Here is a 24453-nt window from a genome sequence, read left to right as displayed (position 1 = left end):
CCTCACTCATGCTTTAATTGAGGTCTTCTACCCACTCACTCTTACTCATACCCAGTTTTCCCATATTATTGAAGCCTCTGTCATGTTCCTGCCTCTGTCATGTTCCGGTTTCTAGGCCTGGGGAAATTAACACTTTAAAAGCTATGTACAGTGGGAAGACTTTGGATACAGCCAGAGCAGCTAAAAACTACAATTAACACTGGATTATTTCATATTAGTAATGTTCAAGATGTTCAGAGCGTGACTAAAGTTCACCTTTCACCTCCTGACATTTACCATATACCTGAATTGCTCCATGCACAAATAACAGTCTTATTCTGTTTCTCCTGCAGTGCAGGAAATCAAACTCAGAACTTCTTAGGCCCACTAGGCAAGAGTTCAACCACTGAGTTACAACCCCAGTCCAAAACTGCTACATTTAAGACAGGAATGCTTTCTGCTACAAGGTTCATAAAAGCTTAAGAACCTTATACCACCATGAACTTATTTTTATATTTAACAAGAAATCTAGAGAAGGTTATCTCAGCCTAATAGTATCATTAAGAACCAGGCTCTGAGGCTAAAGAAATGGCTCAGTGGTTAAGAGCACTTGTTGCTCTTCCAAACGATCTGGATTCAGTTCCTGGCATCCACGTAGCAGCTCACAAGTATCTGTGGCTCTAGATCCAGGGGATCTAATATCATCTCTTCTGGCTTCCATGTGTAACTGCAGTCACATGGTGAACAATATATACATGCAGGCAAAACACTCTTACACATCAAATAAAAACATATTTTAGAAAAGGACGCAGGCTCTGGGGCTGGTAAGACTGCACAGCAGGTAGAGGTACTTGACAACGGAACCTGCTCTCTCCTGGTGGAAAGACAGAACTGGCTCAGACAAGTTACCCTTTGACCTGCACAGACTCTGCACATCATCGCTGTAACTCTTACTGCCACAGTTCCAGCACACTGTACCTCCACATTTCGGGATGGAAGAAGAGACCAGGATTTGGCTAATTCTACAGCTTGGTTCACTCCAGAACCCCACAGGTTCATGTGTTAAAAGGCTGGGTTCTCAATGCTACTGGAAGGTAGTGGGACCCTGAAAAGGTGAGCCTACGGGAGGTCTTTCATCACTGAGAATATGCCCTTAAAGGAGATGGTGGGAATCCATCCCCTTCCTGACTCTCTTGCTTCTCAGATGTCATGAGGAGAGCAATACCCATGCCACATGTTCCTGCCAAGATGTGCTGCCATGGCTGAGGCCCAAAAGCAACAGGACAACTAAGCATGGACTGAAACCTGCACAACTGTCTTCAAAAAACAAAAACAAAACAAAACAACAACAACAAAAAAAAAACCTTTCTTCTTTTTAAGTTGATTATAACAAGTATTCTATTACAGAACAGAAAGTTAGTTACTAACACAGGTAATTATTTTTCTTTATATTTCTGTTATTCTGTTCCTAGAAATTTAGCCTCAGAGCATATTTTCCAATACAACAACAATAACAAAAAAGCCAAATGTCAAAATCTGGAAACTACATGTTATACATTAATTTCATTCTCTTGTCTAATAAAATGAAGTCTTTTCTAAGTTGTACATGGCGGTTCAAGCCTGAAATCCCAACACTCAGAGGCTGAAGTAGTACTGTTGTGGGTTCAAATCGAGCCTGGGATACACAGAGCTCCAGGCTAGGCTGGGCTAAAGACTGAGACCCTATATCAAATTATACACAGATATACACATCCCAAATAAAAACTTTTCCAATTTTCTCAAAAGTAGTGTCTTAATGTTGATGATCACATATTTTTAAAAATGATTTTTTTCCCCACTCTACTTGATTTTCCCTGACTCTGACTATCTGTGTCTAATCATGTATTTAAAAACAAACAAACTTTTTTTTTATTATGAAGTGCAAACTACATACCAGCAGGATCAGCTGACAGGTAGTCTGTAGCTGAAGAAAACAGCAATGGAAAGTACTCACCCTCTTCCCCTCTCACCCCTGCCTAGTATCTGTCACCTACTTAGGCAAGTATCTGTCTGCTAAATCAACTGTATTTAAAACTAAATAACAAAACCTCTACAAAAACAACAAAGTGGGGGCATATTTGGATTCTGATGAGCCAGAGTCACACAATGGTCTCTGGGAAACTGTCACTAACAGCAGAGAGCAGCCAGCAGAGGAAATAAGAAAATCGCAGCACAGCCTGAATGATTCATGTGGAAATCAGAGCCATTAGATAGGCCCTAAGACAAGTCAATAGTGTAGCATGGTCTCAAGTGAACAATCTCCACCATTCTTTTTCTCTGGTGTCTTGGAGAGGGGGAGAAGAAGCACTGGGGGGAAAAAAAGTTCTAAATATTTTAATGAGGCGGTTATCCCATTAATTAAGATTTTTGGCTCACTGGAATTAAGTGCCAGCTGCATCTGATGTCACTGTTAGTGAAATCTAAAGGGCAGCAGCTACTGATAACAGTGAATACTCACAGAAGCAGCTCCAGTGTTCTTGGCAAGACTGTATTCAGATCCTGTTCTGAATAAACTCAATCTCTGCAAATTCAGACTTTCAAAAATCAATACCTAAGCAAGTCAAGAACACATGAGGTTTTGGGGTTTGTTTTATTTTTACTTTGAGAAGACATCTCACTGTGTAACCCAAACTGGCCTCAAATTCCTGGTCTTATGTGGTATTTCTGACTCAGCCTCCTAAGTAGCGAGGATGATAGACAAGCATTGGTCACTATGTCTGGTCAGAAGGCAGGAAAGAGTTGTTTAACCTTAAAAAGGAGCTTACTTAAGATGCTAAGACTAATGTACAAAATGGCTCAATCACAACTGTGTCTTGTGGGGTTTTTTTCTTTGTGTGGTTCTTGCTTTGAGGCAGGGTCCTACTAATTAGTTTGGAATCACCTTCTGATCCGCTTCCTGACTCCTGGGAGTACAAGTATGCACCACCACACCTGGTTTATGTAGTTTGGTTTTATATTTATTTTTAACTTTATTTTTTTTTCTTTTTAACAACTGAGTTTTATTGTTGCAGAATATTCCTTTACACTGTGTGAAGATGTGTTACAGTGATTGGTTTAATAAAGAGTTGAATGGCTAATAGCTAGGCAGGAAGATGTTAGACAGAACTTCTGAGGACGGAGAGAACTCTGGGAAGAAGAAAGGCAGGGTTGCCGGACAGAAGCAGAGAAAGCAGCATGAGCAGTACAGAGAAATGAGGTAATGAGCCACATGACAGAATATAATTAAAATAAATGGGTTAATTTAAGTTATAAGAGCTAGTTAGAAACAAGCCTAAGCTAAGGCTAAGCTTTCATAACTAATATAAGTCTCCATGTCATTATTTGGGAGCTGGTGGTACAGAGAAAGACTTGCTACATTTTATGAATTAACCAGCTACTTATTCCCATCACACACATAAACACGTTTTGTTTGTTTGTTTGTTTGTTTGTTTGTTTGTTTTTTGAAGACAGTAAAGTCTTACTCGATAGCCCATGCTAACCACAAACTGCAGTAATCTTCCTGCCTTGGTTTCTCAAGCACTGGGATTAGATGCACAAATCAATAGCTACATCATTTATATTTTTCATGAACTCAGATGAGACAACCCAATCTCAACCCAGCCAGTTAAGTTCCCCCACATGTTTTGTGCTCAGTGCTGTTTTTATTGAAACAGTGTCATGTTATGTAGCCTAGGCTGTCTTCCAACTCACTGTGTAGCTACTTCTAGCCACAAACCTGTGATCCTCGTGAGTCAGCCTCCCACTGCTGTCCCAGATGCTTCTTAAGGACACCCTAGTGGGGGCCCAGCTCTAAAGGACCTAGACCTGGATGACTCTGCAGGTAGTGAGTGCCATGGCAACTTTTGCTCCTCCACAGATCTGTCTTTCTTGGGACTAAGGCACTATTTGTTACAAACAGGAAACATCAACTTCAGAAGGGATCACAACTCAACCAACAGAAATGGACATCTTTTGAAAGACTAGGTCTTTTGAGACCTCTGGCCAGTTTTCTAGACACATTTCAGTTTAAACTTGTTTATGAGAAACTAATTACAACATTTGCAAGCCAAGAGAATTATTGAAATACATTAGCTGTAAGACTCCTTTTCAGAGCTTAACCGATCTCATTACTGTTTCAGAGACTATTCCCAAGTTACTTCTCTGCTGTATTCTCCCTTTTATCCAGTCAGCCCCTCCAAATTGAAAGGCAACAGCTAGGCTATCTACATTAAAGACTGATACAGTGGCATGACAGATCCTAGTGGGGTCGTTAGTCAGGGTAGTCTCCTTGGCTAATATACATATATACCTCTGTGGCAGATATATTATTATATACCTTACACTTTACCCTGCAATATGACTTCTCAAAAGTTTCCTTTGTATGCTCAAGTTAGACTTGGACTTATTATGGCCACTCTAGCTACCTATCATCTCTGTCATCTAGACAATCCACTTATAGCAAGCTGTTGAAATTGGCCCCTTGAGATCACAGATCTGTATTAATATTTTAGAACTTATCCCTGGGAAGGCGAGGTCCCTGTAGCCTGTGTTCTGAGCTCTAAGTAAGCTAATTTCCTTGATATTGATCTATCTATCTCACCACCACCCAGTTTCTATACCACTGTTATTACTTACTACAGGCAATGGGATACTTTTCAGCCAATCAACCTCAATGAAAACCATAGCTGAATTTCTACAGGAACACACAAAAGCTTTTGGTTCTCTTCAGTTCATGTGTGAGCATCAAAAAATTAGAAATACATAATACAGGTTAAGTAATATCTGCATGGGAACACTGTGAAGCCATTAAAACCAGTTTATCAGTCAGGCATAGTAGCTCACAACTATAACTAACTGTGGCTGGGACTCTGGGAGGCTGAAGCAGAGCCTTAAGTCTGAGGGCATCTCCATCTATGCAGTAACCAAAATAAAATCATACTATAGAAGAATGTATTTGCATGGGAAAATAGTAATAATCTATTGCTTAAAGAAAGCAAATCATGCTTACAAAGTAGTACATATAAAACAAGCCTTTTTTCTTTTTTCTTTTTTTCTTTCTTCTTTTTTTTTTTTTTTTTTTTTTTTTTTTTTTTTTTTTTTGACAAGGAAAGGATTTACTTGGTTTACAGGTCACAGTCCATTATTATGGTAAGGCAAGGCAGGAACCTGGAGGCAAGAACAGAAGCAGAGGCCTTGGAGGAATGCTGAAAAGAAGCCATTTTAAAAAGATAGTATTTTTATGGATTCTGGAAATTTTTATACATGGAATCAATGTATTTTGAATATATTCACTTCCAGCCCCACTCCAACTCCTTCTAGATCTGATCCCCCCATCCCTGACCCCAGTCAGTCCCAACTTCAAGTCCTCTTCTTTTATTTTTATAAATCAAAGTCCAATTTGTGATGCCCACATACTCATAGGTGTGGGGCCATTCACTGGAGTGTGATCAACCTACCAAGGGCCAGACCCTTAAATAAAACTGGCTCCCTTGGCAGCTCTCACCTGTCCGTAGCTCCTCTGCTAGGGTGGAGGCTTGTGAGACCCCCTCCCCCCCATCCATATACAATATTGACTGGCTTGATCTTGAGTGGACCTTAAGAGACCAGACCACAGCTATGATGGGGGAGGTCTTTCTGTATACATGTTTCTCTTATTGGTTGGTGAATAAAACACTGATTGGCCAGTAGCCTGGCAGGGAGTATAGGCGGGGCTACCAGACCAGGAGAATTCTGGGAAGACGAAAGGAGAGAAGCGGATACAAGGGAGATGCCATCTAGCTGCCAGTAAGATAAGGCCATGTAGCCAAGTGTTGGTGGCACTCAACTTTAATCCTAGCACTCGAGAGAGGCAGAGGCAGGCAGATATCTGTGAATTCAAGGCCAGCCTGGTCTACAAGAGCTAATTCCATGACAGGTTCCAAAGCAATACAGAGAAACCCTGTCTTGAAAAACCAAAAAAAGGATAAGGCCATGTAGAAATACATAGATGAGTAGTTATGGGTTAATAATTAAGACAGGGATAGTCAGTAAGAAGCCTGTCACCAGCCAAACAGTTTATAATTAATATAAGCCTCTGTGTACTTATTTGGAGCTAAATGGCTGTGGGACCAGGTGAGACAGAAACTCCATCTACACAGCTGCTGTGAATTCATGAATACAGTACTTCAGCCATGTCCAGAACACACTGCTTTACCCTGATCCTCCCCAACCCTTGGCCCTTAAAGCTTCACACATGCCCTTCCTCAGGGTGAAGGGTGCGTGATACAGACATCCCCTTTACGCCTGAACACAGAAACAGAAACAGACAACAAGAAGAATATACATCAAATATTAGAGTATCTGAAGACAGTGGGACTGAAGTTTTTTCCTGCGATTTTATCCTCTGCATTAAATATTTATTATATTTTTCCATTTTAAAAATATACATGGAGAGAGAGTGTGTATGTGTATCTTTGACTCAATTTGGTCCAAATCCCCTATGTAGATGATAATAATCTTTATCTTCTCGCTGCTACCCTTCCCCAACAAGCACTGGGATTATGGGTATGCAATACACACTAAGCAAGCACTCTGTCAACTGAGCTACATACTGAGACCTTAACTATATTTTAAGAGAATGTCTTCCAAAGTAATTTTGCAAGTCATTTCCTTTACTATCTCATACCTATTAATAGTAGAATAAACAATTCTCAATTATGTTTTAATATAAAGGAGCCAGTTTTCTTAGTTGTCCTTAAAAATAGAACAAGAATTACTAGGTCACTGCAATTTGACAGGTCTCCTCACGTACTCTATTAATAATGTGGAAAAATAAGAATATCCAGGAGCAGCGGGCATTGTACTCCGCTGGAATAAGGTACAACTGGAGGGTGAGTCAAGAAGATTCCTAAACTTCAAAGTTAGTCTGAGCTTTAGTGTGATGGCCTAAGTTCAATCACCAGAATCTAGTACTCATATGGCAGCTCACAACCATCTGTATCTCCAGTTCTAGAGGATCCATTACCTTCTTCTGATTTCCAAGGGCACCAGGCATGTATGTGGTATACCATCTATAATTCAGGCATAACACTGACACACATTTTAAAAAGTGAATGAATAAATAAATAAAACTAAAAAACGGGACATTGTGGCATATGTGTTAGTAATCCTAATGCTGGGTAGGTAGATATAGGCAGATACATAGGGGCTTGCTGGCCCATCGGCCAAGCCAAATTAGCGGGCTCCAGATCAGTGAGAGACCCTGTCTCAAAAAATATGATGAACAGCTCCCAGGGAATAACATATCCAAGACTTTCCTCTAGCCTCCATATATACACAAACATTCATATCAACACATATAAATAAATAAATATGGGGAAACTGAAGTACAGAAAGGGCAAGTAACTTGCTTAAAGGACACATAGAAAGTTAATAGCAAAAAAGGGGGAGCAGCAGGATTGGAGAGATGGCTCAGCTCTTTACTAAGACCACTGGCTGCTATACTGGCTGCTACTGCAGAACCCTGAGTTGATTTCCAGCACCCACCCACATGGCAGCACATGGCTGTCTATAACTGATACTCTTTTCTGACCTCCGTGGGTACCAGATATGTACATAGTTCACAGACATACATGCAGGCAAAATTTTAAATACAAAAAGAAGGGATTGAAGGAAAGGAAGGGAGGAAGGAAGAGAGCAAAACCAGGATTAAGTCTGGTAGATACGATGTCCATGCCGTAGTTGCTATGATACACCACCACTGTCTCAGGGAAAAGGGATGACTCAAAGGGAAGGAAGGAAGGAAACACTCATTTCAAGACTACATTGTCTGGCTTGTGAGGAATGCAAGCAAATATAAGAGTAGCCTGGAAACACTAAGGGACAGGTGGAATCTTTCTTTTTAAAAATGTACTGTTTCGGGTAAGCCAGGTGTGGTAAGGCAAGCCTTTACTCTCACTCTTGGGAGGTGGAGGCTGAGACAGCAAGACTTGCTGACACAAGCCCAGAGCCAGCCCCATCTACACAGTGAGTTCCAGGCTAAACGGCACAGTCTCTCACTCTTAGAGCCCAAGTGGACTAGAACTCATTATGTAGCCCAAGTTGGTCTCCAACTTAATGACAATCCTCTTGCCTTGCCCTCCAGAGTGCTGGGAATACAGCCATGGGCCACCATACCCAGATGACCTTTTAAGATTTTTAATTCTGAGAAAGAGTCTCACCTCATGCAGCTCAGGCTGGCCTTAAACTCACTTGATAGGCCAGGTGGGCCTTGAATTTGCAATCCAGGTTTATTGCAACCAGGCTTGGCAAAGAAATTTTTTAAAGGCTATCTGGACCACAGCAAGGCCTCAGTAAACAGTAATCATTATTATAGGATATCTATTTGCCAAGTCAATTTTTTTTAAAAAGAAGAAAATAACAAACTAATAGAAGGGGAAAAAAAAATCAAGACTTTAGTGCATGAGGAAAAGTAAAGAAACGTCAAGGATGCTAAGGCTCGACTCGGTTTCCTGACTTTCAATTTCCCTTTAGCGTTGTAACTACCATTTAATGGATACAAATCCACAGTCCCACACAAGGAATGACCACAGTTCCCAAGACCTGAGTATCACAGTCGTTGTTAGGATGGGCACACTGCATTCAGTGTTGTTGTGGAACAGCAGTGAATGCTGAAAAACCCTAAGGTCTGACACACGGGGAAACAAACCTACACTTACACTACTTCAGACAAATGTTAGCTTCTTGTAATTAAAGGCATATGCTCTACAATGAAGTGACAACATAATGTCGGTAGTTTTCAGGTTAAAACTTTATGATTTACACTCAACATAGATGCTATGTCTCCCCCCTACCCCCTTAAATTTCTACTTCTTAAAATGTCTCTATTGCCAAAACGTTTCAGATTAAGGAGGAAATGGTGGAAAGTAATTATTGTTTTAATGGCACTACAAAGAAAGGAAGCTGGGCCTGGTGGTACACAACTTTAATCACAGCATGCAGAGGCAGGGGGTTTGCTGTGAGTTTGAGACCAGTCTGGTTTACATATCAAGTTTCAATCCAGCCAGGGCTACAAAATGAGATTGTTTGTTTTTAAAGAAAGGAAGGAGTTTAGGCTTCCAGAAGATTATTTTAAATAAGCTTATATATGTTCACTGAGGAGAATTTCTGAAAACAAACTAAAGGTATTGAAGGTATCTTCCAGAAGTGGGACACCCAGTCACCCTAACTTTGAGGTAATGTTCATACAAGGTGCTATTTTTAAAGATGAATGTGAATGTTCTACCCCATATATAAATGCCAATTCTCACCAAGGAGACTTGGATTCTAAAATTTTCTAAAATTGATTTAGCACGTACAAACTGCCCATCAAAACAACTGGCTTCTAACAGAGAAAAGGTCTTGCAATATAGAAATCATAATACCTCCAGATGTTAGAATACATACTAAATTTTTTCAGTAGTATATAATGATATAAAAACTTATAATACAAATACTCTTTAAATCATTAAGAAGTTGCTAAAATAGTCAGGGCTGTTACACAGAGAAATACTGTCTTGAAAAACAAACAAAAATGTTAGTGAAATACTTTCAAAATCTTTATTATTTATATAGATAGAAAAGACTTAAAGAAGAAAATTGCAATGAGGTTGTAACTCAGCACTTGCCCTATACAAAACCTACATAAGATTTTTAGCATCACAGACAAAAACAGAAAGAAAGAAAAATCAAGTCTACCATGATAATCTTAGTGGTATTTAACTTTCACTCTTTGACTATTACAAATTACCTACAATGTGTCTTCCTCCCCCCCCCCCACATCTCTCCTCCTTGAGACAGGGTTTCTCTGTGAAGCCCTGGCTATCCTGGAACTTGATCTGTAGACCAGGCTGGTGGCCTCAAACTCAAGAGATCCACCTACCTCTGCTTCCCAAGGGCTGAAATTAAAGGCTGTACCACCACCGCCTGCCTATAGTGTCTCTTTCGCTTATATTTTTGTAGGGGAGAGCTTGGGGGTTGTGGCCCCATAATGGTGGGCAAACACTTGTCCAAGTGCTCTATCTTTAGACATTTTTAATATCCTTTATTTTATGATAGGGTCTCATCAGGTTGAACTGCCTCAGCTTGCCAAGTAGCTGGAATGACAGGCCTGGCCCTCCAGACTTGGTAATTGTGCCTATGAAACATTTCCTTCTCTCAAGTCAACTATTTTTTAGAAGTAATCTCTGCTTCTGTTTTTAGTTATTTCTACTTTTCCCTCCTACCCTAATCTAAGTCTTAAGGTCTGGGAACTGGCTTCAGATTCACCTTGGCCCCCAGGGGACAATTGGCAATGTCTGGAGATAGTATGGACTGTCATAACTAGAAATAGAGGGTACTAGTGAACTAGTGCCTGAAAATCAGGAACTCGGCAAAACAATTCTACAATACAAAGAATGGACATTTGGGGGAAATTATCCAATTTACTATTAGTAGAGACGTTAAGAAATCCTGGTCTAGGATAGAAAATAAATGAGTTAGAAATAGTACAAGTGTGTTACAATACAATTATCACCTATCACAAATTTAACTTTTTTCACTTGGAAAATAAGAAATATCCACTTCAAATTATAAAAGACTTAATCTACAATTTGATTCAAATTCACATTATTGAAATACATATGCTCTGATTTTGTGGAAAACATCTGCAGAAATCCTAATCTAAGTAGGTAACTTGCCAAACTATGTTTTTTCTTGCTTGGGCAGATAGTGACCAGTCCTGTATGAGTTATCTAAGTACTGATACAACATGTTTTAAAGTAAAGATGGTCTCTTACTACATTATAGTGAACCAGTCTAGACTAACTAGTTTGAAAACTAATCTAACACAAAAGTGTTTGTTCATGCACACACAAAATGATTGCGCAAACTCATAAAATTACTTCCAATGATGTCAGATTCAGGGAGTGTCAAGAAAGGAAAGGTGGGGTTTGACCAACTAAAGCACACACTGAGCTGCTCAGGAACAGTTTCTATAATGGCAATATATCTTAGGTCATTATAGGGGTATATGTGTGCTCAGTTACATCACTGAGTACCAGGGACTTAGAGGTAACAGGGAGATAAAAACATGGGGAGGGAGAACAGAAGATACACCACCACCAGAATGAACTGGGCAATCTGTACAGGCAAAACAAAGGAATTAAGAAGTTGTACAACATGGAGCCTAGGAATGCAGTTCAGTTGGTAAGTGCTTGCCCAGCATGCACAAGGCCCTGAGTTTGACCCCCAGCATTGCATAAAGGGGCTGTGGAGGTGCACACTGTAACTCAAGCACTGGAAGGTATAGGCGGCATGATCAGAAGTTCAAGGTCATCCTTTGCTACATAACAAATTTGAGGGCAGCCTGGGATACATGAGACCCTGTCTCAAAAGGAAGAGGGAAACATTGTGCAAATGTGTCTCTGAGTGAAAATGAGGGAAGAGAATAATGTGTGTAAGTAAGGATGTGAAGAAGGTAAGAGGACATATACAATTCCAGGGAAATACAGCAGAAAAAAATTAGCATGAAAGGCAATAAACAACTCACCAGTCCTCACAGACTGGATAAAAGGTACATTTCACATCTCCAGTGTCTGATATGTTATTATCAATTTTGCTTGTATTGATTTTCCTTAGCTTTATTTTTTTTTAACTTCAAGATGATTTTCTAGGAGAAATACGTCTAATATCTTCTTGCTTAGGAGAAAACAAAAAACAAAACAAAACAAAAAAACCTTTTTCACTTTACTCAAAGATCAGAAGTAGTAGAACCCAATCACCATTGTTTTTGGTGATCTAGTCATAGATAATAATTCATCTTGTCTACTCAGCACTCTTCCTTCTGATGGGAATGGCTCTCAGCCATCCCATAAGGTCATAGTGAGAATATCAATCATAATGCTTGTCCTCCTTCAAGCCTCTAGGCAAGCATAAACTTATCACTCATGGTATTCCTCCCACACTTTCAACAGGGTATTGTGAAAGGAATGGGCATATGACTCCAAGAAAGGGCAAGGAGAACTTCTCTAGCAGGCTTTCTTCCCTTAGGCCTAGAGCCATGCAATCATGTGATCTGCAGATGCTATACTCTCTATGCACTCTTAAAACAGTGGCCCTGGAGATGAAGACAATGTCAGACACCACATGAGAGTCAGTGACATACAATCTCAAAGATATACCTGAGCTCTAAACCAAGGCCTGTTTAAGCTTTCAGGCCACACAAGCGAAGAAAAGCCCTTTCTGGTTTTGAATAGGTTTTCTCTTACTTCCAACTAAATGAACTCTACAGGGCTAAAGAGATGGCTCAAAAATTAAGGGTGCTAACTGCTCTTGCAGGGGACCTAGGTTCAATTTCCAGCACCTAATCACGTGGCTCACAATTACAGGGCTAAAGAGATGGCTCAAAAATTAAGGGTGCTAACTGCTCTTGCAGGGGACCTAGGTTCAATTTCCAGCACCTAATCACATGGCTCACAATTACCTGTAACTCCAGTTCCAGGTGATCCAATATCCTCTGATATCTGAGACTTGCAACAAATATTATTCACAGAAATTCAGGCAGAGGTGTGTAGACACACGCATACACATACACACACAAATAAAAATGAATAAATATTTAAATTAGTTCTAGGAGGTTAACTGCTTAACTCTCAAAGAAAGGTTTGGGGTTGTTAGTTTGTTGTGTTAGAAATGCCATTCATGAGGCAGGCCGTGGTGGTGCACACCTTTAATCCCAGTACTCAAGAGGAAAAGGCAGGTGGATCTCTGTTAGTTCAAGGGCAGCCTGGTCTACAGAGACACTTCTAGGACAGCTAGGGCTATACAGAGAAACCCTATCTTGAAAAAATAAAAACAAAATTAAAAAAAAAAAAAAAAGAAATACAGAAAGAGAAGAGAAAGAAATACCATTCATGGATTACCCAGACTAGAACTAAGATGATATCATAACTTAAGGTATTCCATTACATAACATAAATCTTAATGTTTACAATAGGAATTTACTTAAAATTGTTTATTTCAAGTTCTAATAAGCTAACAGCTACTAAAGTGAGATGTTACAAATTCCTATTAGGCTTTTTAATTGTTTAAAAATTTCTATTATATTTACTTATTTGTGTGAGTGTATGCAGGCACATGTCACAGACTGTATATAGAGGTCCCTGTATAACTTGAGGGATTCAGTTCCCTATTCTACCATGTAGGTCTTGGGGATTGAGTTTAGGTTGTCAGCTCAGCATCAAGCACCCTTACTCACCAAATTATCTTGCTGGTCAAATTTCTATTATTCTAGGTGTTTAATAGTTCTATAATTCTTGATGTTTCCAGATCACCTGTATTTTTCAATTTCTATCCCTCTTACATGTCTAGTTTCTTTTATGGCCTGATCATTCTATTCTGAAATGTCTCTAGTTTTGGTACACATTTATCAAGAAACAAATCATAGCTGGGCATGGTAGTTCATATGTGTAATTCTAAAATTTAGGAGACAGAAGGATTCCCATGTGTTTGAGATCAGTCTAGGTGGATAAGTTCCACAGTGGTCTGGGCTGTAGAGTAAGACCCCATATTTAAAAATAAAAAAAAAGGAAGAAAGTAAGAATGGAGGAGGGGAGGGAAGAGGGAGGAGGGGGAAGGAAGGGAGGAAGGAAGGAAGGAAGGGAGGGAGGGAGGGAGGGAAGGAGGGAGGGAAGGAAACATAAGTGTGTTCTTCATTGCTCCTCTAGTTTTCCTTTACTTTACAAAGCTAAGATCTGAACAACTGGTCTAGGAGAGGCAGCTCTTACTAGAGTTAGAACACTTTTGTAATCTTTGAGTCATGGGACAATGCACACAACCCTCACAATTTAACAGACATCAACAAATTTCTAGAACAACTCATAATCACTTTGCTTTGGTCAAGCAATTCAGAGAATTATTCTGGGTAACATTCCGTTTGCAGTCTCTAGGAACAGCTTCCAGTTTCCAAGGTGGAGCTACCATCATGCCCTTATCCTAGCTCCTCTCCTTCTCATCCTATATCTAACCCTTCACAGCAATGTTTCTCAAGTTTATTTCCTTCTTTAAACACCTTTCTATGTGTACCTCAATCTACCAGACCTCTGTAATTCACATTTTATTTCCTGAAACAGCTCTCTTTTTAGTCTCCCTGGCTCCCAGTTCTCCTCTCTATTACTCGTCCTCTTCAACATGCCTCTTTTTTAATCACCTTCTTATAATTTGCCTTTTTTTTTCTCTTGTTACATAGCTCAAGCCATTCTTGAATTTATGTTAATCCCTTGCCTTCCAAGTGCTAGGATTACAGAAGTGCATCACTATTCCTGATCCATATCATCCTTTCTTTTCATTTCTTTTTGTGTTTTTTTTTTTTGTTTGTTTGTTTTGTTTTGTTTTGTTTTTGTTTTTTGAGACAGGATTTCTCTGTGTTGCAGCTCTGGCTGTCCTGAAACTTGTTTTGTATACCAGGCTGGCCTTGAACTCTCAGAGATCCACTTGCCTCTGTCTCCTGAGTGCTGGGTTTAAAGACGTGCTCCACCACTGCCCGGCCATAATTTTCAATCTATACCTCCTCCTATTTAAGTATTCATTCACTCATTTATTTAAACAAATGGGGGCTGAACAAAATAGCACCTCTGAGTGCTTATAGTACTATGACAATGGTAACACACATAAAACTATGCAGTAATGTAGTAAGATAGAAATGTATCCAGGTCATTGAGATATAGAAGAAAAAAGAAAAAAAAAAAGATGCTAGCCAAAGTTCAGAATCTTAACAGCTGGATGTCAAATGGAACCAGAGTTGATAAAGAAATAAAACACAGGATCCACTGGAAAGGATGCTGAGGTTCCTAACCTCATTAATAAGTGCCATTAATAAGCAGTGCCATTAATAAGCCCAGGGACATCAGAAGGAAAAGGCATAGAGGAAGTTTGACTGAAGGATGTACTTGCCAAACTCCAGATCAAAGCAAATGATCTAATAATGATTTCAACACCAAAATATTAGAATCTCTAGGAATGGTGGTTTAAGAGGACAATGCTATTGAATATCAAACTGAACTATATCAGAACAAGCGCGCACGCACGCACGCGCACACACACATGTCTCCAGTGGGTACATAAGAAAATGTGGAAATGGCAAATATGGAAGCAATTATACAATCTACTGCCCTACAAAGCTGTTTTCCTCTGGGAAAGTTTTAATGGCTAGGAGTTTCCATCTGATTGTTTTTCTTTCTTACAATACTTGCCATCTTCATATATCATAGGGACTTTTACTCAAACAGCTTCAGGTACCTTTGTCCATTCTATAGCATCCATGTGCTATCAGTGGTATATATGGCTGATTAATGTGCAATTAATTAAATTGCTGCAGGTAATTCTTCCAGGTCTTTTTCTTCCCTTCCTTCCTTCCTTGCTTTCTTTCTTTCTTAATGTCAGGAGAGCATATTCAGTCCCTACTGAATACACCCAGTTTATTCATACACCAACTTAAGTAATCAACCAAAGATAGGGACAATGGCAGAACACGTCTATTATCATATATAAAGGGCAAATAGCAATTACTTCCCTTAATCCTAAAGATACTCCACAACTGTACTCTTTGCCTTCAGGTACTCCATAGCTGCATGTATCACCCAGCCTTTGGGTGAGTGTTATTTAGATAGCAGCCATTCACACCAAGGCCTGGGCATCCTCCAGCCCTTAAGCTAATGTCTTAAGTGTGTGCATTTCTATTATGAAGTTAAATTCATAATAGAATTTAGTTCTATTATGTAGGGATGTAGATATAAATTATTTAGAAAATGTCCATATAAATGCATTTTCTTTTCACACCACTGATTTGTTTAATTACTCATTAAAATCCTATACATTGTTTTCTGCATTTTTATTTAAAAATCCAAATCAATATTTAATTAATTCTTTTGTATCTTTAATTTCATAACTTTGAGGCCTGGGAGATTTTTCAACAGCATTTGTTAAATTGTCTTGTCTGAAAGATAGGAAACTTAACTGTCTGAATTATCTTTCCACCATTATCTTTAGCCTATATAGATTTTCTACTTTCTTTTACCAGTTTTGAATCTTTATATATATTTTTTCTTATTTTACATATCAATCCCAGTTCCCTCTCCCTCCCTCCCTCTCATGCCCCAAGATCCCCTTCCATTGTATTCCACCCCTCCTCCACAGGGAGGGTGATGCCTTCCAGGAGGGGTCATCAAAATCTGTCAAATCATTTGGATTAGGAACTAGGCCCTCCCTCCAGCCTCTAGGTTAAGGGAGTATCTCTCCATGGGGAATGTGCTCCCAAAGTCCTTTTGCGCACCAGGGATACATCCTGGTTCCACTGTCAGAGGTCCCTTAGACTGCCCAGACCTTCTAACTGAGACCCATGTTCAGGGGGTCTGAGTCAGTCCAATCCTTCCAGGTCTTATTGATAAACTTGGTTCCACAACGCTGAACCTCTATAAAGTTCCTAGAAGCATATTTAGATGAGGTTGCCACATAGACATCCATTGCCAAATCAAGACTAACAACTCTCTTCAGAGCAATAACATAACAGATGCCTGGTAGACCTAAAATCACACAACCCAGTGATTATACTAAAACTACTGAATCAGATATTTTATATTGGTGAATTGTACCATATAGAATAACTCAATAATGCTGGTAATTTAAAAAATTCACAGATCCTTAGCAACCCCCTTTGGGGGAAAAAAATCAACAAATATGTTTTAACTAAAATGTCAGTCTCAAGAAACATTATATCCAGGCACTAAGTTATTGCTCTTAAATATTTAAACTTCTGGAAATTTTATGAAATGGAAACCCTGCTAAACTGTGATGACAAAACCGTTCTCATTCTAACTTAAGAAAATAAATTGAACAGTCCCATGCCCTTCACTGTAAAAGGAGCTGATCTGTTTCACACATCAAAATCTGCCTTAAAGGTCTGATGACAACTTTTAAAAAGACACTTTTCAGATTTAATCACAATGCTGAATATCATAATTACAGCATGTCAGTAACATGTTTTTCCTTGTAATCTATCCACAACTTCCTTCTCTATAATCCTCTGCAAGGAAAAGATACTTGTGTTTACCATGACATTTCTTCTAATGGCTTCCTTCTTTCTCCTAATAGTTACTATTCAGTTCTCTAGAGTCTCTCCAACCTGTGCCATATCCCGGAACATTTCCTACCTCCTAACCTCCTACCTCCTAACACATCTGCCTGCTGTTGTTAAGGTAACAGCTGGTTATTTATGCCCTTGGAGAGTCAAAACAAGTCAAGAACATGAGGAGCAGACTGTGAGCCCTATGAGGAAAAGGGCTATGACTTGTCCACTGCTAGAAACTCTAAACATCAGGTAGAGTATTTGTTATACAGGATACTCAATAAATATCCCTACCTTTCATTAAACTAAGATCCACTCAGAGAATCAGCACACAAATAACTATGGAACCAGGCTATTCTTGGGTATATGTGACTTTAGAAGAAAGCCCCTTAAATTCCATCTTCAGTTTCAGTGACTAAATCAGTCTGTATCTAGGAAGACTAAAAGATGAATTACATTACCCATATAGCTGTGATGGAAATTCATGACCTTATCATTCAAAAATGGCAACACTTTTCCCATTTTTTTTCCTACAAATTATCTTTTGGGAACAAAAGCAGATCTAGAAGTTCAACAACTTACTACCCAATATCTACTTACCAGCCTACAATTAGCACTTTCAAGATGGGACTGATGGCAAGGGCCTTGTAAGGCGCCAAACAGGGCCAAACAATGTAACTACACAATGTTTACAGACTGACAGCTCTTCTCCGGAACATAACTGATACTTGTATCTACCTCATACATTAATTGTAATGATTAAATAAGTTAATATTTGCAAAACACATAATTGTACTATATAAGTTAATAAGGTAACTTTCAGTTTCCAATGACAGCCACTCATATCTTAGAGACCTACAATGCCTAAAGAAATTACTAGGTTTAGAAAAAAATTCTAATTATACAATTCTTAAATCTAGGGCTAAAAAGAAATAAGCCCCAGGTTCATGCAGGTTGTAGGTCACAGAAAGCTTTCACAACTAGTATTAAATTTGGTCCTCAAAATTGGGCGGCAGTGGTGCACTCCTTTAATATCAGCTCTCGGGAGGCAGAGGCAGGCAAATCTCTGAGATCGAGGCCAGTCTGGTCTACAGAGCGAGTTCCAGGACAGGCAGGATTACACAGAGAAACCCTGACTCAAAAAACAAAACAAAACAAAACAAAAAAAATAGATCCTCATAACAGCTTGTAAAGAATGCAGGACAAGTATAATTAACACTATTTACATGTAAGAAACCTGAACCAGAGAGGTTGCACAAGGTCACACAGTTGGTGTAAAGGTCTACACCAGATGCCCCATCCAGACTTCTTTCCTCTAGGCTGCAACTTAGACTCCGGACGTATTGGTCATATTGCAAGCAATGATTTCAAAATGCTAAAGGAAGAGTCCAGAGAGCTGGTGCTATCTATATATAGCTCATTGGTAAAGGGTTTGCCTAGTATGCTTGGGGCCCTACATTCAATGTCCAGTGCCAGAAAGGAAGACAGACAAAGACAGAATTCTACAGAGAGACAAGAAGAAAAAGATTTTGGCAAATTTTTGAAAACGTGAACTTAAAAAGTTAAGGCAATTATGTTGAGTGAAATTAGAGATGATTAATAATCAATAGCTGGCAAAACACCTATTGAAACCATAATATAGCACGATTGCATACACCACACACTGGCCAACACAGATTTTTCTAAAGTCTTCTCTCCAAAATACGCCATTCAGAGAGAGATTACCAGACTCAGAGACTATGGGCGTCAGTTTAAGACTGAAAGGACTGCCACTTCCCCTAAACGAAGACCAAAAGGGAAAGAAAAGGCTCTCCGGAAAGGAGGGCGAGGACACGAAGCTAATGAGGCTCTCGGGGATAAACGAGCAGGTTGCAAACTCCCAGCCACCAACGAGCCTGAGAATAAGCTCGCCATCGCCCGCCCGGCTGCATCTTCCCAAAGGCTCCGCGCCCAGGGCCAGGGCCATGCAAGAACCCTGCAGCTAAAGGTGAAAACGGACCTGCCAGATCTACAGAATCCGAAATCATCTCCGCGAGAGGTTGCCTGGCGCATACCGGCACAGGACGTTATTTTAAGCGCGCGTCCCGGGAGAGCGGCCCGAACATCTGCCCTAGAGCATCCCACCCGAAATGGGCCCAGGAGGCAGAGCAGGGAGATGCGGCCGGGGAGGAAGGTGCAGCCGGGCACCAACCCTCCGGCCCCTAGGACCACCGGCCCGAGCGCGCGATCCCTCCCCAGGGCGCGGCCCCGCGGCGCGCGTTACCTTGGTGTAGAGCTCGGACGCGGCCATGGCGGACCCAGCGCCGACGCCCCCCGCCTGGGCGGAGGCCGCAGCTCGCGTGGCGGCCGCCCGCGCGGGTACAGCGGCAGCGGGCGGGCGGGGAGCAGGGGCAGGGCCGGGCTGGGCAGGGCGGGCGGAGCTGGCGGGCGGGGCGGGGCTCGTCAGGCGCTAGCGGCCGGTCATCATCCCCGGGCTCGCCGCGTGAGTCCGGCGCGCCTGCTCGGGGGGGATCCCGGGAGCAGCCAGGGCCGCCTCAGTCTCCCCAGCCGCCTGCTCTCCACAGCCCTTGAGGCCTCCTCTGCCGCCTCGTGTCTTCAGGCCCCTCGCTTCCTCCGTGTCCTAAGCGGTTTCGCCTCCTCGGAGGTCTCCTGGGAGGCCTGGTGTCTCTAGCCCCCTCCTCTGTCTCTTCAGCCGCCCTCGATGCAGCCACCGCCGCCGCCGCCACCGCCGCCCTATGCATTGTGGGAGCGGGAGGAGGCTGCGCTCGAGCGCGGCCACGGCGACTGCTCCCGGCTCTCTTGGGCTCACGCTGCCTCCCATCGGCAGCGGGCACCGAGCTTCATCATCATCATCAGCCTACGCGGGTGACGCCCAAAACCTGCCCTGACAGAGGAGTCCCCAGTGTCCGCGAACATGGGACAGTGCAGGAGCGCGCGACCCGCGCCAGGGGCTGAAGTGGCATGTGCTGATGAGTGTCCGGGTGGACCCGGAGCCTGAAGGCTGATACCCGGGTCCAGCTGTTTCTATGGAAAGGACTTAGGGTAGGGAAGGGATCTTGCAAAGCCTCTCCATAACGTGCAACTCCAGAAGAACCTTGCTCACTGCAGGGCTGGCTGGGAAGCTGAGCCTTGCACCACCCGTAATCTGGGTTGAAGGGAAGCCCAGGGTCACTCTGGATTTGGGTTCTCAGCAAGGTCGCTTGGTGATGCAAGATCATGGGGTGGGCTCTAACACCCAGAAACTTACGAACCTGAAATTAAGATGGCCCTGGGGAATGGCCTCCTTACACATGTATGTTTGAACGGGCTGGCTGCCCTTTCAGAACAAGAACTTCGCTGTTAGCCTCCCAAGAGAAACTCATCTACTCGGTGCCCTTACACAAGTACAAGAATGTGGTCCTTTCATCCCAACCTTCCATGTTTTCTCCACCCACACTTTCACACTCACTTGGAATAATCTTTTCACATTCCTGCCTTTTTAGGTGTCCATCTTTCTTATTTCTTTAAACTGTAATGGGAAACCAGGACCAAATTTAGTTTGGTTCCATTGGTTTTTGAGACAGGTCTCACTAAGTAGTCCAGGCTGGCTTCAAACTCTCCATCCTCCTGCCTCTGCCTTGCAAGTGCTGAAATTTTAGAGGTGTGATTCTGAGTCCAGTCCAATCAAGGTCAATGTACAAGGCTGGCTTCCTGGTTGTGTCTGAGCTTGATGAATGACTATTTGAAAGTAGACTATTCACTGAAAGGAAGATAGAGCAGGTCTTCTGTTTCTAAAACTCAGCCCTCTCACTATACCACAGTATCTTTAGAATGCCAGAGAGAATGGCTACAGGTTCCTGCACTGAAGTCATGTCACTTTGATGTTTCTGGATTCCAGAAACAAAATGCTCTTTTGACCAGAACATACAAGGCATACAGCTGAGATTTGGGAGACTTAGCTCCTATCTCTTACACTTCCTTCATGCCTATACAAGGTGCCTGTTTTCTTACTCTCCAGATAGTACCTACGTGTCAGAACTGTTGAGAAATACTGACATTGATATAATACCCCATCTTTGTCTTCATCTTCATTGGGAATTCTCCCACAGTGCATGCATGTCTCCATATTCAAATGTCCCCTTTTTACAAGGACACTGGCATGTTGAATTGAATACCACTTCGTGACTTCAGCTTAATTTGATTGCCTGCAAAAGATGGTGTCTCCAAATAAGATCACATTTGTGTAGGTACAGAAGTGGGTAGGACATCAACACCTTTTGAATAGATGTAATTCAACCCACATCAGCATACACTGGAGAAAAACTAAGCAGAGAGGGTGAGAGAAGACACAGCATGGGGAGACCAGAAACTTAAAATAGAGCCTATATCACTAGTATTCAAAAACATTTTTAAATAATAAAAACACAAAAACGAATTTTCCCTGGCCTGTGGGGAGCTCATTGCAAGAGCTGGTTACAGGGATGAGGAAGGGACAGTCTACTAACACTGCCTTATAACCTAGTGATTCTAGTTCTTTAGGCCTGGCTGAAGTCTAGAGGCTGAAACAAAGCATTAATTTCTAGTTGTTAAAATTACTCAGCATTCACTCCTATCCTAATGTTTAAATGTCTCTGAGGACTGGGTACTGGGAGTAGGTGAAATTGGTGTGAATGAAAAGGTCCTGATGAATGGGAGGTCTTTTTTGACTGAAGGACAGACAGAGGAACAGCTTGAGGGAATGAAACCCTGATGTGGGAAAGCACTATATAGATTTTATGTCTATAATCCTACCTCTCAAGAGGCAGAGGCAGCAGAATCACTGCAAGTTCAAGACAGTCAGGGTTTCATACTTTGACCCTGCTTGAAAAGGTAGAATAGCTAAAACTATAAGTTAATTTCAGTTTACAACCATTATAGAGTAAAAATTAGAAACAAAGTTCTAAGGTTCTAAACAGATAGTGACTCATATTAAAGCAGTTATAAATGCTAATTACTGTGGGGTTATCATAACAGATTATCTGCTGGGCATGGCGGTGTATGCCTGCCATCTCAGCACTCAATAAAGATGGAGGCAAGAGGATCAGAAGTTCAAAGTCATGCTGAACTACAGAGCCTCAGAAGAAACCAACTCTTTGGGTACCTTGCTCTCTGGCTTCCAGCTTTCAGGAACAATAAGACCCATTTCTGTCATTCAGGCCACCTGCCTGTGGTCCTTTGTTATGGCAGATCTAACAAACTAATAAAATACCCCCATTCCCATAATGTATGCAGCCCTACATCCTCAGTTATTCTACATCAACAATTCAGACTTCTTCTGAATGGGAGGCAACTCATTCTCCCATACATTCATTCATTATATTACTGCATCGGAGAGGTTCTTTTGAGGGGAGGGGCAGGTATCACTCAATAGCTCTATATGGCTGAAAAGTCATGAGCCTCCTGCTTCTTCCTCCCAAGTGCTGGGCAACAGGTATGTTCCACCACACCTGGCACGATAATTTTTATACCAGCATGAGCTCATGAATTTTATTTTATACTTTGGATTTTAATAGAGTGCCAACTTCTTTATTCAAGTTATTGAATAACCTTGACTACAGAGTGCTTTCAGTTGTCCCTTTTTCCTTTGATATGCCTCCACTGTGGCAATTTATTTTGTTTTTGGAGCATTTCCTTACTTCTGAGCACACTTTTCAGGCTCATCTTGTACTTATCTCCTCCATTTCGCCAAGTCTGGCCTCCCTTTAAGCAAGAATCTGTGACTTTGTGCTGCTGTGATTCTAGATTCAGTAAAAGGAAATAAGTATGTGTACTAATTGGCACACATATACTTTCCTATAAATATTGTTAAGTGTAGCTACCTGAATTTATGTTAAGCCAATCACAGGTTCACATTGTGTGAAGGTCTCCATTTATTTACTAAATGGATGATCCTAACCAATTCGTCGTCCTTTTTCTAACTCCCATTCAAGTAGTGGAAAGCTCTCATGGGTCAGTTAGGGTTTCTATTGCTGTGAAGAGACACCATGACAACTCTGATAAAGGAAAACCTTTAATTGGGGTGGCTCGCTCAGAGTTTCAGAGGTTTGGCACACTACCATCATTGCAGAGAGCATGGTGGCATGCAGGCAGACATGGTGCTGGACCAGTAGCTGAAAGTCCTACATCTTGCATACAGCAAGATGTCAACTGAGACACTGGGCGGTATCTTGGGTATAGGAAACCTCAAAGCCCGCCCCCAGCAGTGACACTCTTCCTCCAACAAAGCCACACCTCCTAATAGTGCCACTCCCTGTGAGATTATGGGAGGGCCAATTACATTCAAACTGCCACACCATACTTCTATTATTTACAAAGAGCCTCCCTTTGTAGCCTTGATGATCTTTAAAGTCATAGCAGTCCTCATGTCGCCTGCCTCCTGTTAGGATTATAGGCGTTCACTACCATGTTCAACGTATAAGCCCTCTTTTTCATTTTTAAAATTGCATTTGTTTATTTATCTTTGCATTTACTTATGGGCCCATGTCGAGGTCACATATGGAGGTCAGAGGACAACCTGTGGGTATTGGGTGTCTCCTTTCACCATGTGAGTCTTTGGGGTGGATTTCAGGGTCATCAGACTTAGCAGCACACATCTTTACCTGCTGAGCCATCTTACCAGCTCATCTCTCTCTCTCTCTCTCTGTCCCTCTCCCTCTCCCTTTGCCTCTCCCTCTCTTTCTCAGTCACTCACTCTCTCCCTCCCTCTCTCCCCTATGTCTCTCTCTAGAAAACTCTTATTATATTGTTGTTAAGAGGTTCAATAAGAGCTTGGCATGGCAGTGTGTGCTTATAATCTGATCACTTGATGGAGAAGAAGAAATGTTAAGGAAGCCAGCCTGAGATGCATGAAAACCTGGCCGGGGGGGGGGTAGATTAGGGGCCTGGGGTTGTAGCATTCTTGAAGCCCTGGATTTGATTCCTAGCAGTGTGTCAACTGGCTATGGTGATGTGGTGTGACTGTATTATAATAATTGAAATAATTTTCATTTTGAGTGGTTGGTTGGAGATAAGATCTCTTTAGTCTAGAATGGCCTAAAACTCATCTCTACAGATGAAGATGTTTTCGAACTCCTGGTCCTCTTGTCTCCACCTCCTAAATGCTGAGATGCCAGGGGTTCTGCCTCTATCACTAGCTTCAACTCACTAGTATCACCTGACAGACAACAGTACAGTATTGTACTGTACTGTGAAAATACATCTAGCTACCTAGAACATCTGTTTGTACATGCACAGCAACAGAGTTGGGCAACTTTTGGGACAAGCAGTGATCACACCAAGGTCAGGCTCCTTCCTGGCTTTTGTGTGGCAATGGCTCTAGCAGC

The 24453-nt window shown here is 41.5% G+C and overlaps 1 protein-coding gene across 1 annotated transcript in view; it reads right to left on the bottom strand.

Annotated features, from left to right (window-relative positions):
- Myo5a (myosin VA) overlaps nucleotides 1-19546 on the bottom strand; it is a 148170-nt gene extending 128624 nt beyond the window's left edge. The window contains exon 1 of the mRNA XM_051197955.1: nucleotides 19377-19546. Coding sequence (XP_051053912.1) covers nucleotides 19377-19403 — 27 coding nt within the window. The 5' untranslated portion in view covers nucleotides 19404-19546. The remainder of the gene's footprint in view (nucleotides 1-19376) is intronic.
- Nucleotides 19547-24453: the final 4907 nt, after the last annotated feature.

This window comes from Phodopus roborovskii, unplaced genomic scaffold, assembly GCF_943737965.1.
Source record: "Phodopus roborovskii unplaced genomic scaffold, PHOROB, whole genome shotgun sequence".
Classification (NCBI taxonomy): Eukaryota; Metazoa; Chordata; class Mammalia; order Rodentia; family Cricetidae; genus Phodopus; species Phodopus roborovskii.
The sequence above is the reverse complement of the archived record's forward strand: the minus strand, read 5'-3'. Positions and strand labels throughout refer to the sequence as shown.